The sequence below is a fragment of the Mangifera indica genome, chromosome 8, assembly GCF_011075055.1.
Source record: "Mangifera indica cultivar Alphonso chromosome 8, CATAS_Mindica_2.1, whole genome shotgun sequence".
Taxonomy (NCBI): Eukaryota; Viridiplantae; Streptophyta; class Magnoliopsida; order Sapindales; family Anacardiaceae; genus Mangifera; species Mangifera indica.
In genome coordinates this window covers 6,878,191-6,905,310 of record NC_058144.1, presented here as the reverse complement: position 1 = coordinate 6,905,310, position 27,120 = coordinate 6,878,191, and the positions used below count along the sequence as shown (strand labels likewise).

General features: G+C 33.1%; 6 protein-coding genes across 9 annotated transcripts; 4 read left to right on the top strand and 2 right to left on the bottom strand.

Moving 5' to 3' along the window:
- Window positions 1-240: 240 nt before the first annotated feature.
- LOC123223463 (septum-promoting GTP-binding protein 1-like) lies at window positions 241-1,747 on the bottom strand. The gene is made up of 6 exons (XM_044646628.1): window positions 1,421-1,747; window positions 1,136-1,256; window positions 838-934; window positions 714-753; window positions 546-629; window positions 241-405 (listed from the first exon to the last, which is right to left on the bottom strand). Exons 1-6 carry the CDS (start codon window positions 1,745-1,747, stop codon window positions 241-243), a joined length of 834 nt encoding a protein of 277 aa, XP_044502563.1.
- Window positions 1,748-4,152: 2,405 nt separating this feature from the next.
- On the top strand, window positions 4,153-7,327 carry LOC123223657 (50S ribosomal protein L6, chloroplastic). Its single transcript, XM_044646938.1, has 3 exons — window positions 4,153-4,309; window positions 5,509-5,817; window positions 6,808-7,327. The coding sequence occupies exons 1-3, from the start codon at window positions 4,275-4,277 to the stop codon at window positions 7,142-7,144; spliced, it is 681 nt and encodes a 226-aa protein (XP_044502873.1). The 5' UTR covers window positions 4,153-4,274; the 3' UTR covers window positions 7,145-7,327.
- Window positions 7,328-7,745: 418 nt separating this feature from the next.
- LOC123223656 (high mobility group B protein 3-like) lies at window positions 7,746-9,904 on the top strand. 2 transcript variants are annotated; one of them, XM_044646936.1, is made up of 7 exons: window positions 7,746-7,864; window positions 8,364-8,471; window positions 8,561-8,618; window positions 9,035-9,079; window positions 9,200-9,280; window positions 9,413-9,502; window positions 9,585-9,904. In XM_044646936.1, the coding sequence occupies exons 1-6, from the start codon at window positions 7,815-7,817 to the stop codon at window positions 9,500-9,502; spliced, it is 432 nt and encodes a 143-aa protein (XP_044502871.1). In that variant the 5' UTR covers window positions 7,746-7,814; the 3' UTR covers window positions 9,585-9,904. The 2 variants fall into 2 exon arrangements, with proteins under 2 accessions (XP_044502871.1, XP_044502872.1); XM_044646937.1 differs by having other exon boundaries at window positions 9,413-9,904.
- A 4,671-nt stretch (window positions 9,905-14,575) lies between these two features.
- Window positions 14,576-15,267, top strand: LOC123223655. Its single transcript, XM_044646935.1, has one exon. It carries the CDS (start codon window positions 14,704-14,706, stop codon window positions 15,091-15,093), a length of 390 nt encoding a protein of 129 aa, XP_044502870.1. The 5' UTR covers window positions 14,576-14,703; the 3' UTR covers window positions 15,094-15,267.
- Window positions 15,268-17,812: 2,545 nt separating this feature from the next.
- On the bottom strand, window positions 17,813-23,824 carry LOC123223652 (protein RRP6-like 3). Of its 3 annotated transcripts, none has more exons than XM_044646924.1 (12): window positions 23,468-23,817; window positions 22,879-23,114; window positions 22,673-22,771; window positions 22,287-22,370; window positions 22,058-22,144; window positions 21,745-21,865; window positions 21,148-21,335; window positions 21,023-21,067; window positions 20,181-20,704; window positions 19,615-20,104; window positions 18,420-19,087; window positions 17,813-18,155 (listed from the first exon to the last, which is right to left on the bottom strand). In XM_044646924.1, exons 1-12 carry the CDS (start codon window positions 23,673-23,675, stop codon window positions 18,080-18,082), a joined length of 2,826 nt encoding a protein of 941 aa, XP_044502859.1. In that variant the 5' UTR covers window positions 23,676-23,817; the 3' UTR covers window positions 17,813-18,079. The 3 variants fall into 3 exon arrangements, with proteins under 3 accessions (XP_044502859.1, XP_044502861.1, XP_044502860.1); XM_044646925.1 differs by having other exon boundaries at window positions 18,043-18,184; window positions 23,468-23,824; XM_044646926.1 differs by lacking the exon at window positions 22,058-22,144.
- Window positions 23,825-23,959: 135 nt separating this feature from the next.
- On the top strand, window positions 23,960-25,620 carry LOC123223654 (probable protein S-acyltransferase 7). Its single transcript, XM_044646934.1, has 5 exons — window positions 23,960-24,264; window positions 24,361-24,528; window positions 24,643-24,903; window positions 24,994-25,227; window positions 25,375-25,620. The coding sequence occupies exons 1-5, from the start codon at window positions 23,983-23,985 to the stop codon at window positions 25,531-25,533; spliced, it is 1,104 nt and encodes a 367-aa protein (XP_044502869.1). The 5' UTR covers window positions 23,960-23,982; the 3' UTR covers window positions 25,534-25,620.
- The last annotated feature ends 1,500 nt before the right edge of the window (window positions 25,621-27,120 follow it).

The window sequence follows — 27,120 nt, the reverse complement described above, 5'->3', positions numbered from 1 at the left end:
AGAATTGAACAAATGTAAAGAGAAACTGAAGTACAAACAGTTGACTCCTTCTTTATGTCTTTTCTATATTTTTTCCCTCTAAAATTGCTTGACTGTGTGTTGGCTATTCATAGACGGAGATGTGGGCTGTAACAGCCTACAGCCTCCATCAGAACTTATTCGCTAGACTGACAGTAATACAGAGTTTCCAGGGAGTGAGAGACTGGGTCAAACCAGTTCTCCTGCGCACAAAATCAAACTCTAGAAATCAATAATAGGCTCACCAATGGTGAGATTTCGCTCCAATTCCCATGGTATGTCAAACAGCTTTGCAGTGATGAACTTGAAGATCTTGTTTACATTAATGTTGTGGGTTGCACTTGAGAAGAAGAGCGTTGCATTGAAGGCCTTCGCATATGCTCTTGCCTGTTTAAAAACAAATAAAGTTACAATCAGAACATAAGATATCCAACTCAATTATCAGAAATCGTCCAAATGCTTGGCTCTTTTTGTTTGTATAATTTCTACTGTTTATCGGCAAAGACAGATGAAGATGTAAATGTTACCTGACTTGCGATTATCCCTTGCAAATCTATAGGCAGCTGAATGAAATCGTCAAATTTGGTACCAATCAAAATTGGAATTGCAGTCTACAAGACGATGACATTATCATGAGATTCTTAAACTAATGCATGCGTCGCTTATAGAGAAATAAGTGTAATGAGAATATATACCTGATTGTATTTTCTTGCTTGCTGATACCAGTTTACGACACTGCAACCATAGAAATTAAATAAGCTCTGTTATAATTCAGAATAAGAGATCACATATAAAATCATATAGCAATCCATCACTGACCTCTCTAAGGTTCGGCGACTAGTTAGATCAAACATAAACAGTATAGCTACCGAGTCCTTACAGGCATTAGGAAGGTGAACCCGAGACTTTTCATCTCCTGTGCATTTATGTATGATCACCAACAAATTGTTAAAGGAAAAAGGAGCAATGCTATGACACAATCACTAAAGTAACCTTCAATGACACAATGTTGTGTGCGATTCTATTTATATATTTAAAAGTGTACACAAAAATGTCCGCATGTAAGTGTTGTAAAGAAATACAAATATGGTAAGATAAATCAGTATTAATCACATACCTGCTAATTCCCAGATTGAATATGAAATGCGCGCCCCATCAACCGATAAAGTTTTATCCACCAGATTCAATCCTTCGTTCTGCAAGCCACCCGGTTCATTCTCATTCCCCGTATACCTTTCCTTCAAACAAACAACAGTTATACATAAGAATCAAAAGTATATAAGTACGTACATACATACATACATACATACATACATATATATAGGTATATATATACATATATTTGTGTGTGTGTGTGTGTGTGTGTATAAAAGCCAAAACATTCACAGTGATATTTTTTTACCAGAAAACTAGTCTTTCCGGTTTCGCGATCACCCAAAAGACTGATCTTCAAAGCAACCAAATCTGAATCTAAATGGTGATCATTGGTATGACAAACTGGCATCCCGTTGGGCTGCGGGGCGAGAGTTAAGTTGCTATCAAAACGAGCCGAAGATGACGGCGAGGGCACCACCCCATGCTGCAACATTCGATACCGTTTAGGCTTTCCTAGGGAACATTCAATAATTCTCTCCCAAAAACACCCAATGAAACGCCTGAAACTGAAAACTTTCCCATGACATCTACGCTCAAGGTTGAACTGAGCAATTTTTTTAGCAAACTGAGTCATACCTTATATGTTCAGAAACACGAAAATAGTGTATTTTCAATGTATCCGAGTGCTATTATGTCACATGAATATATACTAAAGAGTAAAAACTACACAAGGAAACTAAACGAATACAAGGAAATATAATCTAATAATATGTACTAAAAGGTAAAAACCATACACATGCACTAAATGTATACGAGAAAATGATGTGTAATAATGTATATAAGGAAACTCAATATTATACCTCAAATAGCCTCTCAAACTCGAGATGATAATATGAAAACTAGATTGAGTTTAAAAACAAAACAATAAAGTCGTTAGATTGAATTTAAAAACAAAACGACAAAAATATATAAATTGGAAACGCTTTGTATAGGGACATGCATAATTTGATTTATATCATAAAATTAAATTGAATCATTCAAATATTATAGTTTAGTTTAAGTTATAAAACTATTCAATTTGGAATGATAAATTATAGTAAATGATTTATCGTTTGGATCACGATTTAGTAAATTCTAAACTAAACCAAATTGTGAATAATATCTCTTTTAATATACACGACATGAATACCAAATAACTATTTCCCAATAAAAATTTGATGAAATGATATATTCCCACTTTAATAGGCATTAAATAATATTTAAAAATTTTCATAAAATTATTAAAAAAACAAAAAAATTCAAACTAAATAACATTTTATTTTCAAAATTTTATTAAAATTTTTTTATCTCTAATTTATATTAATTTTAATTAAAATTTATATAAAATTATTGGTACAATTTACAAATATAAATAAAAGGGTAATCATATGTTAAGGGTGAAATGTAATTTTCTTTTTTAAATGTCAAGCCATAATTTGGTGACAATGGCAATGTTTCTTATCTAGTGACGTAAAGTTGTTATAAGTAAATATGTCAAATGGGTTAGGATGACTCGACATGGCCCAAATCCCCTTTTTTAGCGTGGTTCGTATAGGCACGATCTTTTACTCTAGCGAGTTATGTTGAAGCCTTGGGGTAAGACTCAAATGGTGGGTTGACATGGTTGTTAAATATGTTAAAAAATTAAAATTAATTAAAAATTACAAAATTATAATTTGATGAGGTAGCTTACGAAAAGCACAGTCCAAGGGATCTTAGGCCGTGTTGTGGGCTCTCCAATCCTAGTGGATCAAGTTGATCCAACACAGTTCATTATCATCTCTATCCAAGAGATATAGAGAGATAGAGTTAGAAATAATGTGTATAATTTATAATCAAATTATCTGTATAAATAATAACATATCAGTATATGATTAAGTGATTTTAAATTAAAAATAAAATAATACCCAATTATATGATGATATATTATTTTTTGTATATAAATTTATACTTATTGTTTATATATATATTATTATTCTATAATTTGACTAAATTTTAAAGCTCCGGTAGTCCGTGAAAAGATCATTAGCATCCAAACACATATTAATATTAAACTTTTCTATTACAATTTCCTCTGTGATTGAAATTGTAATATAAAAAATAAGTTTAATCCAAAATGAATTCATAAAAGCTTAAGTTGATGGAAAGCTGATGTTTCAATGCAGAGGGCAGATGATGAAGAATGTATTTATATTGATAACTTGGAATAAAAAGCTTCTACTCTTTGATTAAATGCATTTGTGGTGCCACTCTTTCTAGAAGTCTAAAGATAAAAAATATATGCTTCCCAAAATTCTAGTTTCCTTTTAAAGACCATTAAGGGCCTTTGGACTTCCGATTAATAAAATTATTTTAATAATTTATTTTTTATTATTTATATTATTTTATTTTATTTATCAATAATAAAATATTATAGTAATATTTTATTATAATATTGATATGATAGATAATATAAGTAGTAATTTAATTATTATCTTTTCCTTAGATATTAAAAGATTACTAAGATAATCTTGATTTTATTATAATTATATTCTTATTTATTAATTTTTTAAGGCAAAAATAACTGTATTTTCAATTAATATAAAAAATATTTTAAAATAATTATACTCAAGGGTATTTAAGTAAAATATTTTATCAGTATTCTTTTATTACTTCTAATCAAATACAATAATTATTTATGTTTATCAAATTTTATCAAATATAGTAATTATTTATACATAATAATTTTTTAAATAATATATCTTTAAGATAATTTTTAAATTTTAATAATAAAATATTATCCAAACAATTCCTGAAAGTTTTCTCCCCTAAACAAAACAAGCCTAGAATTTGGATGATGGGAAATTGGGCCGGTGTAAATCTTAGGAATAAAGGCCCAATGTAAGTGGGCGGTTCTGTTGGTCAATGATTGATGAGGCTTACGCCTGCCCAGAGAGAACCGAGGACACATTAGGGTTTAAGGTTATTTAACAAGGGTAACTGTGTCATTGATGCAGCTGTGTAAATTCATGGGGTCTGGTCCGTCTGGATAACAATGGTTCTGGATAGATAGGGCACAGCCATTTTCATTTTCACTTGAAAATTAAACATAGGAAGCTGTCAAAGCTGATTGATGTACGCAAATGGCTTCTTCTATCACCTCTTCTTTCCAAACCAGGTCTGTTTCCAAACTCTTTGCTTTGAATTTCGTACTTTTACCTTACATGCTTTTTTCTCTAAGTCTATAGCTGCTACAGCTCTCATGTCCCTTTATTTGCTTCCGAGCACTAATAATTTGTAGCGAATTAATATTTGGAGTTTTTGAATAACTTTTATGTGTCTCATGAAATGGCATTGAGTTTTTTTTTTTTTTAAGTGAAAAACATTTCTTCCTGGATTAGAAATAGGATTTATAGAATTTAAGACGGGTTTTTTCTTGTTTTGAAGCTTCTTATGCATATTCATAGAAATTTTAGTGCATCATGGTATTTGATAAAAATTCTTCAATAATGGATGTCGGTTTGGTTGACATTTTGGAAATACTTGTATTGTTGCTGTGAGCGAACTTCAAAGAAAGATTTTTCTCTCAAAAGCTAGAGAGTCACTTCGAAAACGCCAATAATGGATGTGGGTGTTATGTTGACTGTTGTTTCATGATGAGATTCAGAGATTTTGAGTACAAGCTAGCAGTATGTTTTGTGCAACTATCAATGCTTCTAGGTTTCTTGTAGATAAAATCTTTTGTCAAATATGTTGTTCCACGTATTTGTGAATTAGGCAACATTACTTTTAATTAAAAAAAAAAATTATCATTTCTGTGCATGTTGGCAGTGATTGTCTTGGATTGAGAAAGTTAGAGAGGTCAGGGTTTTCAGCCTCTTAGGTTGCTTGTGTAGATTGTAAGATTGTTTTGGGGATGATATTATGAAAACTTGGAATATATGTTTAAAATAATTTTTAACAGAAATCAAGTAATCTGCATTAGGATATAACCAGGAAATTTCACTTTATTTGGTTTCTGATCAAATGGGGGAAAGGGTCATCTTCAGTCTTTTCCCAAAGAAGAAAGAAGCCTAAACCCTCTAAAAACCTTTCAGTAACATTGAGCTTACATGAGCAGAAAATTCTCTTGGGATATAAATAATGTTTATATTATTTCAATATCAGGATTTTGTCCTCACTACTTTTTCTGACAACGAAACTGATAATTGGAATTTGCGGTGTAGGCAGGGTAAAGATATCTTGGAAAAACTCTTGTACTACTTATGGATTAAAATTGTGACAAAGAAATTGTGTTCTTTTCATGTAAAAGATAAACTGATTAGCTAAGAGTAATTTTCTAAATTTTGAGGCTGTTCTTCTTCTATGGGTTTGCAGCAATTTGAGGTCTGTTTTCTTGGGTGAAAGAAATGTGTTGTGTCTTTCTAGTGTTCCTGTAACTCGTGTTGGGTTTTTGAGGAAGACTATAGAATGTAAAGATTCAAGAATAGGAAAACAACCTATTGAAGTGCCGTCTAATGTGACAATCACATTAGAAGGTCAAGATCTTAAAGTAAAGGGTCCTCTGGGAGAATTATCAATTGCTTACCCACGTGAAGTGAAGGTTGAGAGGGATGAGTCAGGGATATTAAAGGTAAAAAAGGCTGTGGAAACAAGAAGAGCTAACCAAATGCACGGGCTTTTCAGGTAACACTCTTATTTGGTTCTATTCTATTCTTTTTTTTTTTTTTTTCAATTGGTTTTGTTTGGGGTCTTCTTTATATACTAGTTACTTTCCTTTATCTTTGACTGATCATGGTTCTTCTCTCAGTGTGGTGGTCAGAATTTTTTGAAAGATCATAATTATTTCAGGAATTAAGAATTGCTGCATAATTATAGTAGTTACATGCAGAACATCTACCTTTCTTTAATTGTTTGAAATCATAGATTAATATAGAATACTCCACGGTTAGAAAAAGCCTTGATTTGCATTTCAATGTAAGGGTTTTTCTTCTTATAGACAATTTGTATTTCAAGAATGCTTCTGCCTCTTACTAATATGCTTCTGGCTATATAGTGCTGGTTTAAAAGCTTAAACTAATAGGTAAAGGTCCACAATAATATTTAAATTCTAACATGCCAGCTGTGCATTTGCATGTGAACAAAGCCAAAAACTAACAGGATCACAACATGTAGCAACAAAGGCATGTGTAAGTGCAACTTATTAAAACTAAAGAATTTCAATTGGGGTATCAAAACACAAGATTACTTGGTTAACCTCACTTTAGTGTCAGATTAAGATACCACTTGAACAAACAGTATAAGCTGGTAGGTATTATATCATATAATTATAAGAATTTACCATGTGTTTAGGATGCTAGAGCCATAAAAAATTGTCTGCCAAAATGATACAAGGAATCATTGTACTGGATAACACAGTTGTAATAAGAAAACACAAATCCTAACTGTTTTGTGATGCATTATAGTGACATTATCATAGTGATATCTTTACCTTTGCTTTTTTTTGTTTGTCCATCTTTAAATTTCTTTTTGGATTTTGTTCTTGTGGATGCACGAACTCTACTTGATTAGCAAGCCAGGATAAATTAAACATAGCAACAGAATGAGTTGCTTGAAAAGTTTGATATATGGTTATAAGATTAACTTATTAGTCATATGTGCTTTGAATCTGCTTAGGACACTAACCGACAACATGGTGGTTGGAGTATCTAAAGGCTTTGAGAAGAAACTTCAAATGGTTGGTGTGGGATATCGTGCAATGGTAGAAGGAAGAGACTTGGTACTGAGTCTTGGGTTTTCTCATCCAGTTAGGATGACAATCCCTGAGGGCTTAAAAGTGCAGGTGGAAGAGAATACCCGAATTACTGTAAGTGGATATGATAAAAGTCAGGTGGGTCAGTTTGCTGCTTCTATTAGGAAATGGAGACCCCCAGAACCATACAAGGGCAAGGGTGTGAAGTATGCCGATGAAGTTATTAGAAGGAAGGAAGGAAAGGCTGGGAAGAAGAAATAATGTTTTTTTTTTTCCTTTCATTTTTGTTGAAAAATATGCTTAGGCCGTGTAGAATGTACTCAATGCAATTAAAGCAATACCTTGCAGTGTATGCAGTTGAATTCATTTAATTTGAATATTGGTGTTATTGTATTATTATGAATGATATTAGAAAGGCCCAAGGTTTAGGCATTTCAGGTAAAATCCTCCTTGTGTTTTCCTCTAACCTTTTTATGTGCGGGGATAAAAATAAGTTTCATTTTGTTACAGGAGAACTCATTTTCATTTTAACAAATGTAGAATAGTAAAGTTAAATTAAAAAAGATATGCAACATTTTTTTCAAATGTCATATGTATTTATAATTAGTATTAATTTAAATATTATTAAAATATAAATGGTTATTTTACTCAAAATTCAAAATAATTTACTGACTTTGTTACAAAACTCCTTCCGACGCAACGCCAGCGAATTCAATTACATGACTCCGTACAACAAACACGTCCTGCATTTCCATTCCCGCCAAAAATACGATTCGTTTCTCAACATTTTTTGTTTAATTTCCATTTCAAATCCGTAACTCACACTATATATACATTTTCATACACCATATTCCATGAACCATTCTTCAATCAAAAATCAAAAGCGCATTGCATTTGTTCCATCTTGCCGTCCTCTGTTGCAGAAGAAACCATGAAAGGTCCTAGAGTTGTTGCGATTGCTCACAAGAAACCTGATGCAGAGTAAACCTTGGTTTCCTCTGCTTCTCTTTTTTGCCTACATTTTTTTATCTTACTACTTCGTATTCTTTTAGATCTATTTTTGCTTTCCTGAAACTATAACGTCTCGATTTAGCTCTTAGTTATACTGTGTTAACTTTACAAACATTGTGTTCAAAATTTTTGTCCTCCAGCTCTGACTGTTGTTCTTGCTTTTCTGGTTCTTATATTGTTCTATAATTACAAATTTATGTCGATGATCAACTTTCGCTGTGTTTGCTTTTCTGTATATATCAGAAATCACAGTATTATCTAATTATTTCTGCTTAGACTTTTTTAATTCATGGACTACTTTCTGCTTCTTTTTTGATTTTCTGCGATTTTGTAAACTCACTCTAATTATGTGCTCGTTCGATTTGAAATATTCATATGCTTCTAGTGCTGGATTTTATTTATAATTATTTTTTCTGCTATGGCTCTGCTTTTAAATTTATGCTGTTGTTGTTCATACTGTGTGTTGAAGGATTTTGAGGAAACGCAAGGCAGAGAGCAAAACGACGAAGGAGAGAGCGAACAAGAAGAAGGATTCTAAAGCTCCCAAGCGTCCTCCCAGTGCTTTCTTTATCTTCATGTAAATTCATCGTCGCTGATTTTCCTTTTTAGTTTTCACTTTTTTTTTTTTTTTTTTAATAAATCACTTTTGGCTGTGCTGAATGACAGGGAGGACTTCAGAAAGTCATTCAAAGAAAATCATCCCGATAAAACACCTGTTTCATCTGTAAGATTCTGAACTCAGTAACTCTTACTTTCTGTTTTGTTCCCGAGAAACTCAAGGATAATAGAAGGAATTATGAATCAGATGATACTCTACTGGTTTTGTGTTTGATTTCTTAGTTGATTTCTGTTTGTTTGTAGATTTGAAAATCAAAATATCAGAAACTAGGGGTGGATAAATTCAAATTTAGTTTATTTATGTTCTGTTTGGTACTTTGATTGTTTAGAGAATAGGTGGGGAATATAGAACTCAAGATCAGAAGCCTTTCGCTTTTGTTACTTGAGAAATTTCAATATCAATAAATGACTGGTCGAATTCAAATCCCAAATTTATAATAATTTCCTTCAGTTGCGCAGAAACCAAACACAAATCTATCATTTCATGATAGAGATTGATTACAGAGATGTGTGATTGTGTAGGTTGGGAAAGCCGGCAGCCAAAAATGGAAGTCGATGTCTGATGCTGTATGATATTAATTTCACTATTTTCTTAGTACACAAGTGCTCTTCATTAAAAATACTACTCTATTTTTACGTCCGTTATCTAAAAAATCATGCTAATATGAGGCAATGATACTATATTAGGACAAAGCTCCGTATGTTGAGAAAGCTAAAAACAGGAAGGCAGATTATGTGAGAGCTATTGAAGCTCATAAGGAAAAACTTGTAATGCTCTTCCTTCAATTATCTTCATATTTATTCTCTGTTTTTTAATGTTTAATTGTGGCAAGTTAAGAGTAATTTCTCGTTTTTCCTGACATATCATTTTCATAATTTCCTTTTTGGATTTTGAATTAGAATGGCGCTGGGGCAGATGAAAAGCCTGAGGACTCCGGGAAATCCACTTCTGAGATCCATGATGAGGCTGGCCAGGAATCTAGCTCTTAGGTTTTCTCTTGCTTTATTCAATTTGTTTATTGGTTTATTGAGAATGTTTAATTGCCGTGACGGGTGATGTTACTTTTTGCAGATAGATGTTAGAGGTGCTTTGAGATCAAGGTGTGTACAGTGGTAAAGGAATTATCAACTGAATATGTGGTTAGAAGGTTTTATGTTTCATTTTCGCATGTTAGTTTCCATACAGGTTTATCATGACTAAAAAGATGTTTAAAGCCAACTCAGGTGATGCAGACTTATGTTAACTGTTCACGGTCTCCTGTTTGTAAATTCTGCGTTGCATTTGTTGTTATATGCATCATTAACCAGATGAGTCTACTGTTTTGGGATAGAAGGGAACTCCTTGGTACCAATTATGGTAAATACAATAATATGATGACTGTTTAATTGTAAGTCTTGGTTGCTTATAGTATCAACCCGTTGTCAATTGACGTAAAATGGCTTGAAGTATAGTTGAGTGAGAACTGGAATGGGATTTTGGTCATTTCAGACAATATTATATATATCTATTTTAAATATATAAATATATACAAATTTTTATATATTATTATATAATTAGACATTATTTTATCTTTAATTTAAAATCATCTAATCATATTAACTAATTGTGATTAAAATTTTCTATTGTAAACAAAGGTAAAATCGTCATTTTACTAATAATATTAAAAATATATAAAATTTAGTACATTTTTTTTTTCTAAATTTTAAAAACTAACATTTCATCCCTTTTTAAAGTTTTTAAATTTTGAAAACTCACATTTCTCTCTCAAAACTTTAAAATTTTTTTCTTTTACTCTGACCACTTTCTCCAACAATTTCTAAAATAAGTTTCCAATTTTCCATACTACAAGATTAAAATATTATTTTCTTTTAACATTTTAATAGATTAATTTACATAAATATTATTGAAAAAAAATATATATTTTTGTTGTAAAAATTTAATACAGTAATCCTTGAGTATATGTTAATCGCTTGATGGTGTGTTTAACTCAAATAATTTTTTATTATTAAAAATAAAAATTATTATAAAAATATATTATTTATAAAATTTATTGAGAATAAATTATTATTATTATATTTGATATAATTTATTTATACAAATAATTATTGTATTTGATTTAATATAATACAAAAATATTATTTTCCTTAAATATTTCAAAAATTATTTGCTATAATTATTCTAAAATGTTAAAATTATTTTAAAAAATTTTTAAAACTTAAAATGGAGATACTAATCTGATTATTTCTTATATAACTTATTACATCATTAAATTATTTGAATATTTTATTATTAAACAGACTAATAATAAAAAATAAATTATTAAAATAATATTTAATTACTTTGAAGTTTGAAAGTCACAATTATATATTATTTAATTAATATGATAAATAATATTAAAAAAATATTTTAAATGGGAAAATGAAAATGTATTTGTAGGCAAGAAAAATGTTTTAAGTCAAAATGTTAGTGATTGGGAAGTTTTGGCAAGTGCAAGTAGCAACCTAATATTCCCTCCCTCAATTTAAATGTATGTGCAGGCATTTGAAGATCTATGCTCTACAATTTTGTAATTTTAATGGACCACTTTGTAAAATCATGAGTAATTTGGTTGCATGGCACGAGATGGACGATTGAAACTTTTCCCCTGAGCAAAAAGACAATTTTCTGATTATCGTGTTTCAGAGGGACATAGCATATGAAGGATGAAGTGAAAATCACGTGGTCGGGTTGGCCCTCATGAGGTGAAAGAATTTTTTACACATACCATTTTACCTTTCTCGCATGTGACATTTAAAAGACATCTACTCAAACAAAGCAAAGGCAAATTCAATACGCAAGTAGGCCAAAGGACTTATTCCCATATAAGATTTGATATATTTATAAAGTTATATTCAATAAACTTGAAAAACTTAAAGTCTTACATATGATCGAATTATTATTAAAATTTTTTATTAGAGATAAAAGTAAAATCGTCATTTTATTAATAATATTAAAAAATATAAAATTTATTATATTTTTCTCTCTAAATTTTAAAAACTAACAATTTCACTTATATATAAAAGTTTTCTAACTTTAAAAAGTTATAATTCTCTACCCCCTCCCAAACCTAAGGGGTTTTTTTTCTATATCTTCAGTTTTTTCACCTTAAAACATTGGTCAGTGCACGACAAGGATATAATGATCTCTTCTCTCTAAATCTCTTCATCAGATATTTTCCATAAAAAGAAACTAATTTCAACTTGTTTGGTAGATGGGTATACCATTGTGACTTGGACGTTGAAGGTTGTCACAATTAGGAATTGCAGGTTCAAGACTTATGAAGGGTTCTGATAGCCAGAGTATGGCAGTTTATCCCCTGCGCATGCAATGTAAGTGTAAAAAGTAACACCATATCAACAAAGAAAGGAACTAACGAATCAGAAGAGTTCTCCAGTGGGCAGTCATGCCTCAACTCAAATTAAAAAATGTATTATCAATTCAAAAAATTATTATTATTATTATTATTCTTACTTCCATTCCATGTCAATGGATAAAGTAATCCAAACTGGTGTAATCAAAATTCTCTAAAATTCTAAAAAAATTTTAATTCACTTCTCATAATTAAATTTTTTTTTTTTTTTATGCAATGAATTCATAAATAACGAGTGATTTATGCATTTTTTCTTTCTTTACTTAATGATATACATTTATGGATATCATGATTATACGGATGTGTTTATTGATAATTTCTTTTTTCATCTTTTAAATTACTAAAGTTATATTTTAAATAAGAAATAAAATTTTGTATACAGTTTTTCGTGTGAAAATAAGCTAGGACTTTATTGTGAGACTTTTTAAATAAGATTTAATTATAAATGGTTGATTGTTTGATATAAAATACATTAACTTTATGAGAATTTGGATTAGCCGTCTGTGAAAAATAGATAATGTTTTGAGTTAGATGGTGTACGTATAACATAAAAGGTTATTCTTAAAGATTAAAGAGAAATCCAACGAAAATTATTAATAGAGACTTTGCTATATGAAAGTTACTCAAATTCATTAAAAGAATAAAACCCATAACTTACAATTAGGGCATTCAATTTAGATAAATTTAAAGTTGATCTAGGATTAATGATAATAATTAATAAGAGTTGTTATATTGATAAACAAAACAAACAAGTTCAAAGAATCGGGCTAGATTCGAGTCGAGCCAGCTCGAGCTCGAGCTCAGCTTGGTCAAGCCCGAAACGAGCCAACCTTAGCCGAACTCAGTCGAGCTTGAGCTCGAGCTCAAGTTACTCGTCATATTTTTAAATTAAAATTTTTAATACAAAACGACGTCGTTTTGATCAATATATATTAAAACAATATTGTTTTGATAACGAAAAACAAGTCAAACCGAATTCGAGCCCGAAACTAGCCGGTCTTAGTCGAGCTCGGTCGAGCTCGAGCCCAAACTCGAGCTAGCTATATATGAACTGAGTCGAGCTCAAGCTCGAGCTTTGCTCGGTTCGAATCTAGCCCTATCAAAAAGTATACTTAATTAAGGATTTTTGTTAACCTAAAGGTTATAACTTTGCTTCACTTTTGTAAAAATATACATGATTTTTTTCCACGTAAAAAATTATTTATGTTATTGCATTTTATCCTTTCAACTTCTCAATATTGTAGCATTTTCATTTTCGGTAATGAAAAATTTTGTTTAAATCAAATTGTTATATTGGGTTAAAATCAATTACACTGAATAAGAGCATTTTATTTGCTTAAGCAAGGTTTAATGATAATTTTTTACTAATTGATTGGCAAATGATAGAAATGTGGAAACTAATTAAGGCAAAAATATTGGATGTACCACAAACCAAAAGTGATTTTTAATCTCTCATATTGAACTAAGAAAGATGCATTCTATTTGTTTGTTTTCCCTTCTAACTTTGTAATGGGAGATGGAGATAGACACATGTCGTTAGATACCAAGGAAGGAAAAAATGAAAGGCCAAAGGACTTGTTCCCACCCACAGTTTGATGTAATCTTAAAGTTGCATTTGTTAATTTTTAAAAATTTAAATATTCATCAATAGTTAATTTCTGTTAAAAATCTTAATTAAAGTTAGAGGTAAAACCGTTATTTAATAAAAATTTTAAAAAACTAATATTTTATCACATTTTTTCTCCTTGATTTAAAAACTATCATTTTTCCTCACCTAAGGTTTGAACAATGAACATTTCCCTCTAGAGTTTGTAGTTTTTCCTTGTTATTTCTCCTCCGATGACTGAAGCTAGTCAACCTCTATACTGGTGCTCCTCTCTCTCTCTTAAACGATGATGAATTATCAACAAACTAGAGGTAAACTGAAGATTTGTTGATGCAAAGACGAAACAGATTTGTGTGGCCTATCTCTTATTAGCTGACTATTCATCATTGTCTGGGAGAGGGAGGAGTGCTGGTATGGAGGTTGGTCAGCTTCAGTTATTGGAAGAACAACAACAAGGGAAAACTACAAAATCTAGGAGGAAAATATTCATTTTTCAAACCTTAGGCTGAGAAAAAATGATAGATTTTTAAACTTAGGGGCAAAATGTGATAAGACTTTGGTTTTTTTAAATTTTTTATTACCTCTTTAACCTTAACTGAATTTTTTAATAAAAATTGATTTATTGATAGGTATTTATATTTTTGAAAATTGATGGGTGAGACTTTAAAATTACATCAAGCCTTGGGTGGAAACAAGTCTTTTGGCCAAAATGAAGCTGCAAAGGTAAATACAATTTTATTCCAACTCAATATAAGGTTGGGGCAAAGTAAAAGAAGAGGTGGGGCTTGAAAATCAATACCCATAAAGTAATGATCAACATCACAATCCAAACGAATAAGGGCCCAATATGGTTACCAGGCCGGTAAATGGTACGACTCCTCAAACAAAACACGTTACAAGCATCACAACTTCATTTTACAACAAGTGGACCTACAGCCACGCGTCTGCTTGTCATGGAAAGTAGCGGTGATTAAATGCAACGTCGCAATGATGACGAAGTAAAAAATAAAAAAAATAAATATTATCAACAATACCCTTGACAAATCCCGCGCCCCTCTCCCTCTTTCAAAACCTTCCCGCCTCTCTATCTCTCTCCTTAAAAACCCACCCGCCTCTCTAACCCTAATCCGTTCAATTAGCCCTCACTCTCACTCCCTCTTCCACTGGTCCCAATCATGGAGCGAAGAATCCGATCTTTACCAGGACAGCACTTTACCCGATCCGAACCATTCCTCAAGTACCTAAAACCTGGCGCCCTTGCCCGCCTTCGAGACTCGAAAATCAGCGCCAGATCGCATAGAGTCATCTCAATCCCTCAGATCTCACCTCACCGCATGTCACCTCCACCGTCTTCAGACGGTGATCAACCTCAGGTCAGCGTGATCGACGCCTTCCCGTGCTTCTCTGGGAGGATGTACGGTCCACGGTGTCCTCAAAGGAAGAAGCTCGTGGCGGCTAAAGCGGTACTATTTTTGAGCACGAATCAGTCAGCTCCAGGATCTGATCTTCCCGATCCAGTCATTGATGTGTTTAGTAGTGATAGTAACATCGTTGCTGCTCATTGACTGAGTGAGATGCTTCAATTAATTTGCGAAATTATCCGTATTGTTAATTTTTTTGTAGATTTTAGTTTTAGAGGAAGCTAGTTCAGAAATTGTATAATGTGGTTCCGTTATGGATTGCATGCAAAATATATTAAAACTTGAATTAATAAAGAAAATTATTAACTTTCGGATTAAGTTCTTGTATTTGTTGATTAATTTACGATTTTGGCACACTTTGTATTCAATTTTGCCATTAATTGGTGGGCTTGATTGTGCGGGCTACAACCGTTTGATTTATTGAAGTTAAGTTATGCTCTAAATCTAAGTCATCAATAATTTTAGCATTGATTGTGTGTTGCATTTCTTTACATCGCTTAATTAGTCAACATGTAGTCCCGTATTTAATATATATGCTTTGAGTCAATCTGGTTCTTGACAATTACTGTTGGTTTTTGGGAGCCAATAGATTTGCCACTTACCAGTGATATTCATTATCAGATGGATTAACATCATTAACTTCTTTAGGGTTAAATATGAGGAAGATTAGGGTTTTTTATTTATTTTAAATTTTTAATGAGTTTTGGGTTATCGAATTACTTTCTAATCTGACTGAGTTTGTTAAGCTATGCTTTCTGTTATTGTATGCATAGTTTTACCTTAATGTTTTCATGCGCCAGTTGAGAGCCTAATTATATGGACATTTCATTTGTTTAGACTGGAACTTTTGAAATTGCTCTTCCTCAAAGTTTTTGCCTAGTTGTGGAGCTTTATGTTCTGTTCTTCGTCCATGTGCATTCGCGGTTTCTTTCCCATGTTAGTTAGATGCATACACTTGATAGGATTGTTCTTTGCCTCTCTACAAAAGTCCTACATATACTATTATTCCCTTTCATTTCTTGTAATGGAGTTTTTACATTTTCAAATTTTATAATTATCAGTACATGCGGGTCTTTACCATCTGTATGTTTAAAGCAATATCAATTCTGAAGTGGTTAGAGGTTAAAAACCATGATATTCATAACCTTTATCTGTTGACTGTCCATAAATTTTGCTCCAGATCTTCTTAGTACAGCTTTATAACCGTAAACTGTGCAAATGCATAATGCATTCTTGATAGGAGAGCATTTCAGTCTAGGATGTATTAGTCTTTTAATATTTGTTTTCTCTGGATTGACTATCAACATCATTGTTTGTAAAAGATTTTTTAAAGTTCAAGATAATTTTTGGAATTAATTTAAAGAACTGGGCTTCAATTGACCAGGGATATGGCTTATTTTCTGAGGATGCTGTTCACTGTAGATGAGCTTAGTTAAAAAAAAAAGTTATGCATATTTGCATTATTTTATTTCCTGAAGATGGCAAGCCGACGATAGAAGAGTAGTTCAAGAGGATGTAAGATACAGGACATGTTAAGCATTTAAGCTTCTAGAGTGCAATGCATCATTTGTTCAATTGGAAATATATAATAGGTCAAAAGACTTATTCTCATTCAAGGTTTAGTGCATTCCTAAGCTTTTATCGGCAAAAATATTATTTAAAGAAAAAAACCTATCTTTTTTATTTTATTTTAATTTTAGTTTGCATATTTTAAGGTTAATAGTTCTCATTCAAAATTTAAAACATTGTATTTGTATTTTAAAAAATATATTTTTTCTTTTTGATAATTGTTTTTTTCAATGATTTTCTTTGACGTGTTAATTTCACTATCAACATCTCATATCTCTCTAGTGGTTTTTGGGTATAAAAATCATCTAAAATTTGGTTAAAATGGTTGGATTTGTTGTAGATATCCTGGTGCAATAGCTTCCTCTAGAAGAATTATCAACCAAGTGCTTCCAAATCAAAAGCTCACTTATAAGAGTTAACTAATTTTCACCTTTCATGTTTTGCCTGAACATTTATTTTCCACTGGGTAAGTATCTGAAGGAAACGTAATTTTTAAACGACAGAATGCATTCAGTGTGCAAGACTAGCAGTGGGCCATTTAGTTCAGATAACTCACTGTTTCCATGCCACTGACTGTGGGATGGGCTTGGTGTTGTTGTACTATATTGGGTTTGTTGACATGGAAACATTTGAGACAACTGGCGCTGTATTTATGCATTGAAAGTAGTACAATATGCAGCATGCTTGTACAAGCTAGAGGTGGATTATTAGGCTTCCTTATTGACTTTAATTTCTACCACCGGCATTCTCTTTGTTAGCTCTTTAGTATCAATTTTACTGCGATTCTTCTTCAGGGCATTGTGATTTGGTTGCATGTTGGGTCTTTGATAAGGGTACTTTGTATGTAAAATATGTTCTATCTACAGTGTAACTGCTGGAATTTTACTTGATTGGCACTATCTATAAAGATGTTGATTTGAATTTAGAAGAATGTCTCTACACCAATGGTTAATCTTGTAAATGTAATTTTGTAGGTCGATGGAGGTTGGCTAGATGTTTCAGATAGCTGTATAGAATTGACAGACACAATATACAATATCTTTTGACTTACTGCTGTCAATATTTATACTAAAAACGGGTTAAGAAAAAAGTACTCATACAACTGCTATTTGTGCCTGTAGTGTTGTTGTGGATTCTAATTCTATGTACTCCTAAGAGCTGTAGGCCGGTCTGCTGCCAGTCAACTAAATTGTTGGTGGAGAATTTCCTACACAAAAATGCCATTTTTTTTTCCCAATAGGCCAACTAAACATAACATTGTGGAAATTACGAAATCGTTTTAGCAATACAGATCTCTTGCCAGCCCGCAGGAATATTGTCAAATAGATAGGAATCCAATTCACATATCTGATCAACCTACAACCTAGTAGGAACTCCTGCTAACATTTCTAATTGTACATAAGATTTGAGGGCTAATACAAAAAACCAGGAGTTTCCTATGCACAATGTAAGAGGAAGATGATAATAGAAATAAACATGGAAATTTAGGATAAACAGCATATTGATGCTGGTTGATGAATGATGATGTTTGCATGGTCTCTACTGACATTTCCCCAATAAATTAACTCATGGAAGCAGCTGCAACAGTTTTCTTGGCAGGATTGTAAACGCTGAACTCACCAAATTCTCTTCTGCCACTGGGAAACACAGTGCTCAGAGTCAAATCCTTGGACAAATAACAAAGGTTCAGTGGCTCAAGGCAAGAATATTTTGAATTGATAAATCAACACCATACTTTCTGTGTTATTGTGTGTATGACTGGTCAAATCACAAACTTCATCCTAATTAAATTACCAGTAGAAATTGTATTTAAATAATATTTAGAAGAGAATAAGAAAGCAGAAAGATCTTCCTTTGAACATGGTAATGGTACAACAATATTGCAGATGAGAGAACTATACCTGTGCTGTACATCCCAGCCGGCAGGCAAAAAGCTAGGATGAATAGCTTCGACAAAAACTTGTCTCCACCTTTGGCAAAACTGCCGAATGCCGTCGTCTCCATATTCCTGCAGTAGATAATCAACCACTTGTTTTCCATGCGGACCATGCCCTAATAAAGATAACTTTGAATTATGCTTTGGTGAGCCACTTCCATCATAGGTTGGGTAAAGTAAGTCAACTGTTCCATTAGTTACACTTCTGTTCTCATAAACATCATCATCATTGCCATCATAATCATCTTTTGTATCAGAGACTTCACTTCCAATGGAATTCCTATTCTTGTTATTGGTAGATGAGGTTACTTGATCAAACCCTGTATTGCTTATGTCGTCATCCATTACAGTTGCAAAATGATGGATTTCTTTTTCACCAAATGGTTCTGTTTCAGTAGCAAGCAACCCATCTAGATTATTAGCTTCTGTTGCACCCACAGTAGCAGATTTTTCAGTCCCACCACTGAAATTATTGTGCTCCTCTTTGGAAACATCAACACATGTAGAATGTTTCAAATACACCCCTCTTTTCTTCCCAAGTCGTCGTCTCTCACGGGGACTCATTCCAACAAGCAGAGCTCTTTCCAAGTCTTCTTCAGATATTTCCCTTCCTCCATAATATCTCATGACAATCTTAAAAAAACAAAAATGAATTCCCTCCGTTAAAGAACACAGTACAATTCTCTTAAAACACTGATGAGCAATTGGTAGAAGAATAGCGATGCACAAGAGAGATTTGGTTGGTAATAAATATTATGCTCTTCTAAAATGACTTTTCTTTTGATCAGAAACCAAAAAATGCCATTTTTATTATTTACAAGAAACTACAACTCAAACATAAAAGAAATTTATGCCAATAATAGAAGAGAGGAGTCCACACTGTAATGCAATAACATACAGAAAGCATCTTCAAATTTATCAATAACAAGTGACTTTGCACCTGAGTGCTTTTCCGTATTGAATAAAAAAGTAGCCGCATCTCCTCATATCATGATAGTTTAATCTAAAATTATATTGCCATATAATGGAAGTTCTAATATTGGCTATTAGTGCTGCTCACTACTGACGCAACAGTAAATAACAAAAAAGAAAAAGCAAACTGCACATAAAGCTTTTTCCAAGCCAAACAGAATCAAGTGCAAAAAGTAAGCTCTCAATACCTGTCTCAGTTCTTCCCTACGGACAGTAGGCATTCTTGGACCATGGCGCAAAAGAGCCATGGCAGCTGTTCTCAACTGTAAAGGAGATACACCTGTCTCTTCAGTTTTCATTGATGATGATGGTCTATCTTGTGCTTGTTTTAAATCCACTACTTTATGAATGAAAAGTGGTATTCCAAATTCTGCAGCAATTTGTTTCTTATACTTCTCAGCAGCAGCATGAGCTACCTCATGGCAGTCCACACAGAGTAGGACAATATCATGGGAACGATGGCTTTTTAAATGCTCTGGGAAGTGCATTCTATAGCATGAGGGAATAATTCTGTAGCGTAAATAGTGATTTCCTTCACCACAGCCAACACATATATTTTTCTTACTTTGAATATAAAAGTCATTGCCTTCATCTTCGGGACGGCCTTTGGGCTCAAAAAGAAGCATTATAGCAGGTGGATCGTCATCAACAAGTTTTGCAAGATTTCTATGAATATACCTGTAAGATGCCAATAATTCATAAACTGCACCATATTTAAGTTGAAATGAAGATAAAATATAAGATTTTTACCAACCAATCAAGCTTTCTGCGGTCGCAGTAACAGAGCAACCGTCCATCATTTGCATAGATCCTACAATTATGATAAACTGGAGCTTTGCAGGAAAATTTTTGGACAAACAGCTCTCTTGAAGCCTTCCGAGCAAATTGCTTTGAATTTTTAACCCAACCATTTTGTTTGTAAACCAATCTATTTCTCTGAGGTATTAGTTTTAGGTTACATTTTGCCAGTATAGTATAATTAAAAACAGACAATGGACAACTTCCATTTGGACCCAGACACTTGTGAAGAATGGCTTGAAAAATATCGTCCAGATTGCCTAACTTGTCCTGGATTAGATTATGCAAGTCACCCAAATGACTGCAAACAACAGGGGATGGAGACGGGAGACAGGAATTAAAATTCACAGAATCAACATCCAAATCAGCTTGAGCTATCGTGAAGCAGATGTCTGTTGCAGTTGCTGGAACTTTATCTGCAAGAGCAACAATAGCCTGCTCGGATAATACAAATCTCAAGCTCTCATCATGCACACGAGCCTGAAAGGAATTGAAGACCAGATGAAATTTAATGAGCTATAATAATAAAGTTATCTGTCTTTTCCGATTGTGTATCCTGTTTGTTTTTTCACAGGTCTATATGTTGCCCTTTGGATCTCCGATCCCTTGCTGAAGCTATACAAACCTTTTTGTTGAGGTGAACCAGTCACTTGTATCTCCTTGATCAATATATTTCAGTTTCTCATTTAAAAATAGAAATTATAATAGTAGAGTTCCAAGAGAAATATAAACACCGTTCTAAATATATCAGTAAAGCTATTCTTGACATGGCAGAAAAAATGAAAATTTCCAACTTACCATTAAATCTCTCCAAGTGCACAATCGTCTCACAAGTTCCTGAAACTGTATTTACAAACAAATAAACAATAAATATTGGTTCCTTTCATGGATGCAAGTGCAAAATCAGGTAGAAAGCAGCACACCTGGGTTTTACAGGAAATAGAAGAAACATCTCCTTGACCATTCAATTGTCGGTAAAGGATTGCTGATGCAACTGCTTCTCCCGGGTAAGACTCAAACTCTTTCGTGTAGAGTTGCAAACAAACCATGTTTGAACGCCGACTAGCCTCGAGAACAAAATTGAATTTGTCATTGGGGCGAGATGAATTTTCTGGTACAGTAATATGTTTAGCATTTGATACTATAAGAAATATACAGGTTTTAAAGAATAACAATTTGGAATTGTTGCCAAGCAGAGGTTCAGACTAATTTACAGGCCCTGTTTTGAGCTTAAGTAGCTTTCTTCTCCAGCTGATCCTCTCGAATGGCAAAAAATCATATTTAAAACCATAGTATTCCAACAAACTTTTCCTAAAGGATATGAATCCTCTTGAAAGATACTTCTCCATTGCCAAGAAATAATAAATAAATGTTGCTGACTGGTAATCGATGTCAATAATTGATATACAATTTCCAACCAATTATATGTTTCACTCTTTTATTTTCATGAAAATATAGACCAGATGAAAGATAAGCTGATTAGTGCAGTATAAACTAAAAGTGGAAACTATAACACATACCAGTTTCTTGTTGTTTGAGCTCATCAATTAAACATTTTGCAATATACAACAAATAATGTGCATCAGTTTGAGCATATTGCAACATTTCTGGTGGCAGAGGGCGCTGTCTCCAATCTTCACGCTACAATGCAATAAGAAGATAATCATCTTCTGTGTTATGAGAAATGTTATCTCCTAAAAACTACAGTCAACATGCATTTTACTGTCTTCATAAATACAACATATGGAAACACCCTATCATACAAAAGTTCCAAAAGATGACCAAAACAAAGCAGAAAATGTCACAAGTGAAAATATGTCCATAACACCAAACCTGCAACAATTTGTTTGTGGTTACATTACAGTATGTTTCAAGTAAGTATGCTAGTGATTTCTGTGGTTTCGACAACACCTCACATGCCTACAGAAAATATCAGAAAGAACACAAATTACATATAAAATCATTGTCAGCAAATTGATAAGGTGCCATCTCTCTAAACACCAAATGTACACAGCACATAATACTTTCCACAGGATCAACAGATTTTCAACCCGACACTTACCTTTGCAGTATCAAATAAATTAACAACATAAAGACAAAAATCTCTTTGTAGCCAGAGAACATCATTATCAGCCCCATGGAACACCTACAGCATAAGGAAGAAATTTATCAGATTAATCAACTTAAATTGGATGTTGCCCACCAATCAAGAATGCATTATAAAATCATCCGATTGATATCAAAATTGTTCACTTTAACATATTTTGCTTTTGTTGGCAAATGAAGTCCCTTAATGCCATTAAAAATAACAAGTGACAAACATATGTCCTGCTAAACATAATGAGCGGAAAAAGCAAAAAATGTAATTTCATGAGAGTGGGCAGAGTAATTACATCTCAAATCATATTAATGACCTTGTAACAAAGCACCTACACTTAATTGCATTACCTTGCAAATACCTGGATCAGAAAAAACTGGGTGGAGAATACTCATTTCATCATGTAAAGCCATAGTGTCAATCAGATAGTCTTCCTTCTCTGTAGAAATCTGCTCACAAATATCACAAATACACATCATGCAATAATCAATGAATCCAAGAAACATGACAGACTCATAATGCATTAAACAGAAGAAAACATGATGTAATTATGAACCTGTATTAGAGCTGTAAAGCCAAGAAATGAACGCAAGCTGTGTTGTTCGGTATCAACAGCAAAAACTGTCTCTCTACTCAATGTAATAGCAAGTTCCTCTAATTGCAACTTAGACCTGACCCAAACGAACGATTCATTCAATTTCAAATCATCTGTAACAAACTTAAATTCAGGTGGCGGTTTCTCTAACAAAGCTGTAATCTCCGCTTCATAAGGATGTCCGCCAGAAGATTTCTCTGCCATCAAAATTTACCACATTTAATCCAGTTCACCTAATGATTGGTTGCAAAGAAACTAGAAAAAACAAAGCAATTTAAATAATTGATAGGCTAGTCTTCAACAAATTGTCCAACTAAGTTTAATTTAGTTCTTCATTTCCTTAGCTCTCTTTGTCTTAACTAACGTAAGTACTACAAAATGGAAGGCTCTGAAGTTTAAATTAATACGTTCGCTAATTTTACCTTTCCATAAATTTTTTCTCTTTGCTCTCATTTTCTCAGCAACCAAACACAACTCTATGATTCAAGTTAATTAAAAAAAAAAAAAAGACAATTTGAATAACATAGCAAATAAAAAAAAATTAATGCACCGTTTTTAGCGTGTTTGAATGGTGAATATGAGTTATCAGCTAAAACGCGCTTGAAATTATGCTGCGGCTTTGGTTCGGTTTGTAAATAGCAGGAACTCGGAGGGCATTTGAGCTTTCTACGTCTTCGGTATTGCGTCGTGAAGAAGATCGATATTACCGCTAAAGAAGCAACAGTGACTGCAATTTTGATCTTGTCTTTATGATCCATTCGATTCAGTTTCTCTTGTTTTGTACTTTCTGTGTTTTCTCCTATTTTGTTCTGCCTAACTTGATCTTCGACGCTCACGGTTCAAGTTCAATCACCAGTGGAGAGGGAAGTGTCTGAAATTAGTTGCGGCGCTGCGTTTTCATGGGCTTATATAAACCGTCAGCTTGGGCTGGGCTGGCCCAACATATTGCCCTGAAGTAACCGCTGTTCTGTTTTCAACAGTTGTTTTGCAGCGCAATGCTTATTTCGACGGTAATCAGTTGAACCAAAACCGAGTGGAAAAGAGTTTGATTGAAAAGAAAATTAAATGGCTTTCATTAACCAACAAATGGAAACAAGTGAGAATGATAGAATAGTGCTGGAAGAGATTGCTCTTTCCGAGCCACCAGAACAAGTTGTTTTTGATTCCTTAACCGAAAATAACTCTAGAATTTACAATAAGATGGCTGCACAACTCGGAAATTGTTTCGTTTCACTTAGGCAGTATGTTTTTGCGGTCAAAGGGTTCATTCAGGATCTATGGTTACAATACGTTCGCGGTGAAAATTCAGAAAGAATCAGAGCTTACCAAGTTTGGCCAGGGAATAATGTAACGTGACTGCTAACAAATTACTGTAGCAATTAAATTATTGCCTTTATTATATATGAATGAGCGATTTATTGAAGTTTTTCCCTACATATGCAGGTTTTTTTCTTCCACGGAAGACTCATTTGTGGCCCAGATCCCAAGGGACTGCTCTTGACAACAGTATCGATAACACTTTCAAGTTGGATATTTGCCATGTATACTAGAGATGATTTACCAATTCACTCAAATCTCATTGTACCCATTTCTGTAATTCTGACAACAATTGTTAGTCACCATGGAAGACTTCGTTTATTCTATCTCATGATAAATTCTTTCCAATTTGACTGCAGCCAAAAGTAAACAAATCTGAAGATATTCTTATTTCTGTTTGGAATGTAGGTTCTTGTCAACTTGACATTGGTTACTGCAACTGATCCAGGAATTATTCCTAGAAATGATCAAGCATCTATGGAAGAAGTTGGTACTAGCAATGGAGCCAGGAGGAAGATAGTAACCATTAATGGGGTCGAACTGAGATTAAAATACTGTAGAATTTGTAAGATTTTCAGGCCTCCAAGGAGTGGCCACTGCGTGGTTTGTGACAATTGTGTCGAGAAATTCGACCACCACTGCCCGTGGATCGGTCAGTGTATTGCACAGGTACATTCACGTAACAAATAAATGCTTATGGGACGTAGCCACTGGTAAGGAATCTAATGTTGACTGCAATTTTCCATTTTGTTTGTGCAGAGAAATTATCGATTTTATTTGACATTTGTGACATCTACCTTGGTTTTCTTTATCTACGTATTTGCCTTCTCTATTTGGGGAATCCATCAGAGAAGAGTGAAAAACAGCACCGGACTATTATGGATGCCAAAGGACTGCCCTGAATTTCTAGCACTGATATGTTTTAGTTTTGCTGCCATTTGTTTCCTGGGTGGCCTTGCTATTTATCACATGTATCTCACTGCCACAAATCAGGTCGGTTCAGTACACATTTAGAATTTGCTTTGGTTATCCTAACCATACTTAATTTTACTAAAAGTAATGAGTTTATAGTTTAATAACTTGCATATGCTGAAGAGAGTTTAGTTAATTTTATTTTCTCATTCTTTTTGGATCATGCAGACCGCTTATGAGAATTTCCGACAACGCTATGTGAATTCACAAAATCCATATGATAAAGGAATACTCAGTAATGTTAAAGAGGTTCTATTTGCACCAATTCCACCTTCTAGAGTTGATTTTAGAGCTGAAGTAATGTCAAGACCAACAAGAAGACCATAAACGTGTGTATAGAATTAAACATGAATATATTATGTTTCTATATAGAAGATGAACTTAAGATTATTTTTACATTTTGAGTTTGTTTCTCTCTCGACCACTACATTCTTTTTTAGTAACAAATAAGTAGAATTAGTTTTCAAAAGAACCAAGATCTTTACAGGGAAACAACATGTAAGAAACAGAATCACTTGATGACACAAATTGTTTGGGGTGCTAATTCCAAATGTATTGATTTAAATAAATTTGCTGTTTACTCCAGAGGCAGAAACTGCAGGCTGCAAGTGCCCTGGGGTCATAGACCTTATGGTATTGAAATGAGTGTTTAGCATGCAGCACAGAGCACATGGTGCATGGGGTCCTAGACAAAGTCTGGTGGTTGATGAAGCAACATGTTGGCGTTTATGACTTATGAAGGCCCAACAAGATGGACTCTATCTATATGGGACATAACGGTTTCATGGTCTCCCAGGCAAGGCAAAGATAAGAGCATATGAATCTAGTAAGAGTTTTGAGCTCCCATTTAAAAGCCTAAGAGATAAGAAAGAAAATGAAATTTGATTGTTTTCACACTTTTGAACGTGTTAAAGGGTAAAGGAAGCCTGCCAAGTCCACATGTTACCATTTTGTTCATTGCACATGCTGAGTATGTATGTGGCGCCATGCCTGCCTAAATTTATGAATGCTGAAGCTTATGAAGGGCATCTTTTATAAAATCTAGAAGGGGCAGAGGATCTCATAGATATGTAAATTTGCCTATAAAACCCTTTATTCTTCATCTTGTTATAAATATAATTTATTTCTTTGAAACCACATGTAATCATGTGATATACTCTCTCTCTCTCAATCTTGGTGTGATCAAAGTAATACTGATCATTTTCTTATGATAAACTAAAGTAATCAAATAAGTTAATTCTTAGAAACGTTTCAGGGATGTTCAAAACTTCCAAATAAATGATCAGCTGCGCCTACCAGTCCGACATCTCGTGCAATGGCAGCTTTGGCGTTGCTTAAGAGGACCAACAAGTGATGGTGTAAAGCGAGGGGGACTCCTATTGCAAGCAAAGAACCTATGACCTAATCAACACACAACCGCACCGCACTGTCACTTTTCATGTGCATTTGTATTCCTATTGTTAACCTCACTTAAACTACTTATTATTTGAACTCAACTTCTTGTATGAGTTAGTACAGTTAAACGGCATAGTTTGGGTCGAACTCCCAAATGAGAAAGGAAAATATAAGTTATTTTCCCTGTTTGTTGAACAAATCTTCTTGATTTGTTTCCTTTTTGGTGAAACCAGGAGATAATTAATATTTGCTAATGCTTGTCTTTCTGTCACTACCAGTGTCAGTTAAAGCATCAATCTGTCAAATATCAGTCATTAATTGTATCAAATATTAATAATTGTCGTAGTGGCTAAGAATTCAAGATGAGAACAAGGGAACAAGATGCCCTTAAGTTGAAGTTCAATTGTCACTTTCTAAAAAGCCAGGCACAAGCCATTAAAAATTGAGTATTTTTTGAAATCCACATCAACATGGCTCTAACTCTTAGATAAATTAAATTATATATTTATCCAATTATCA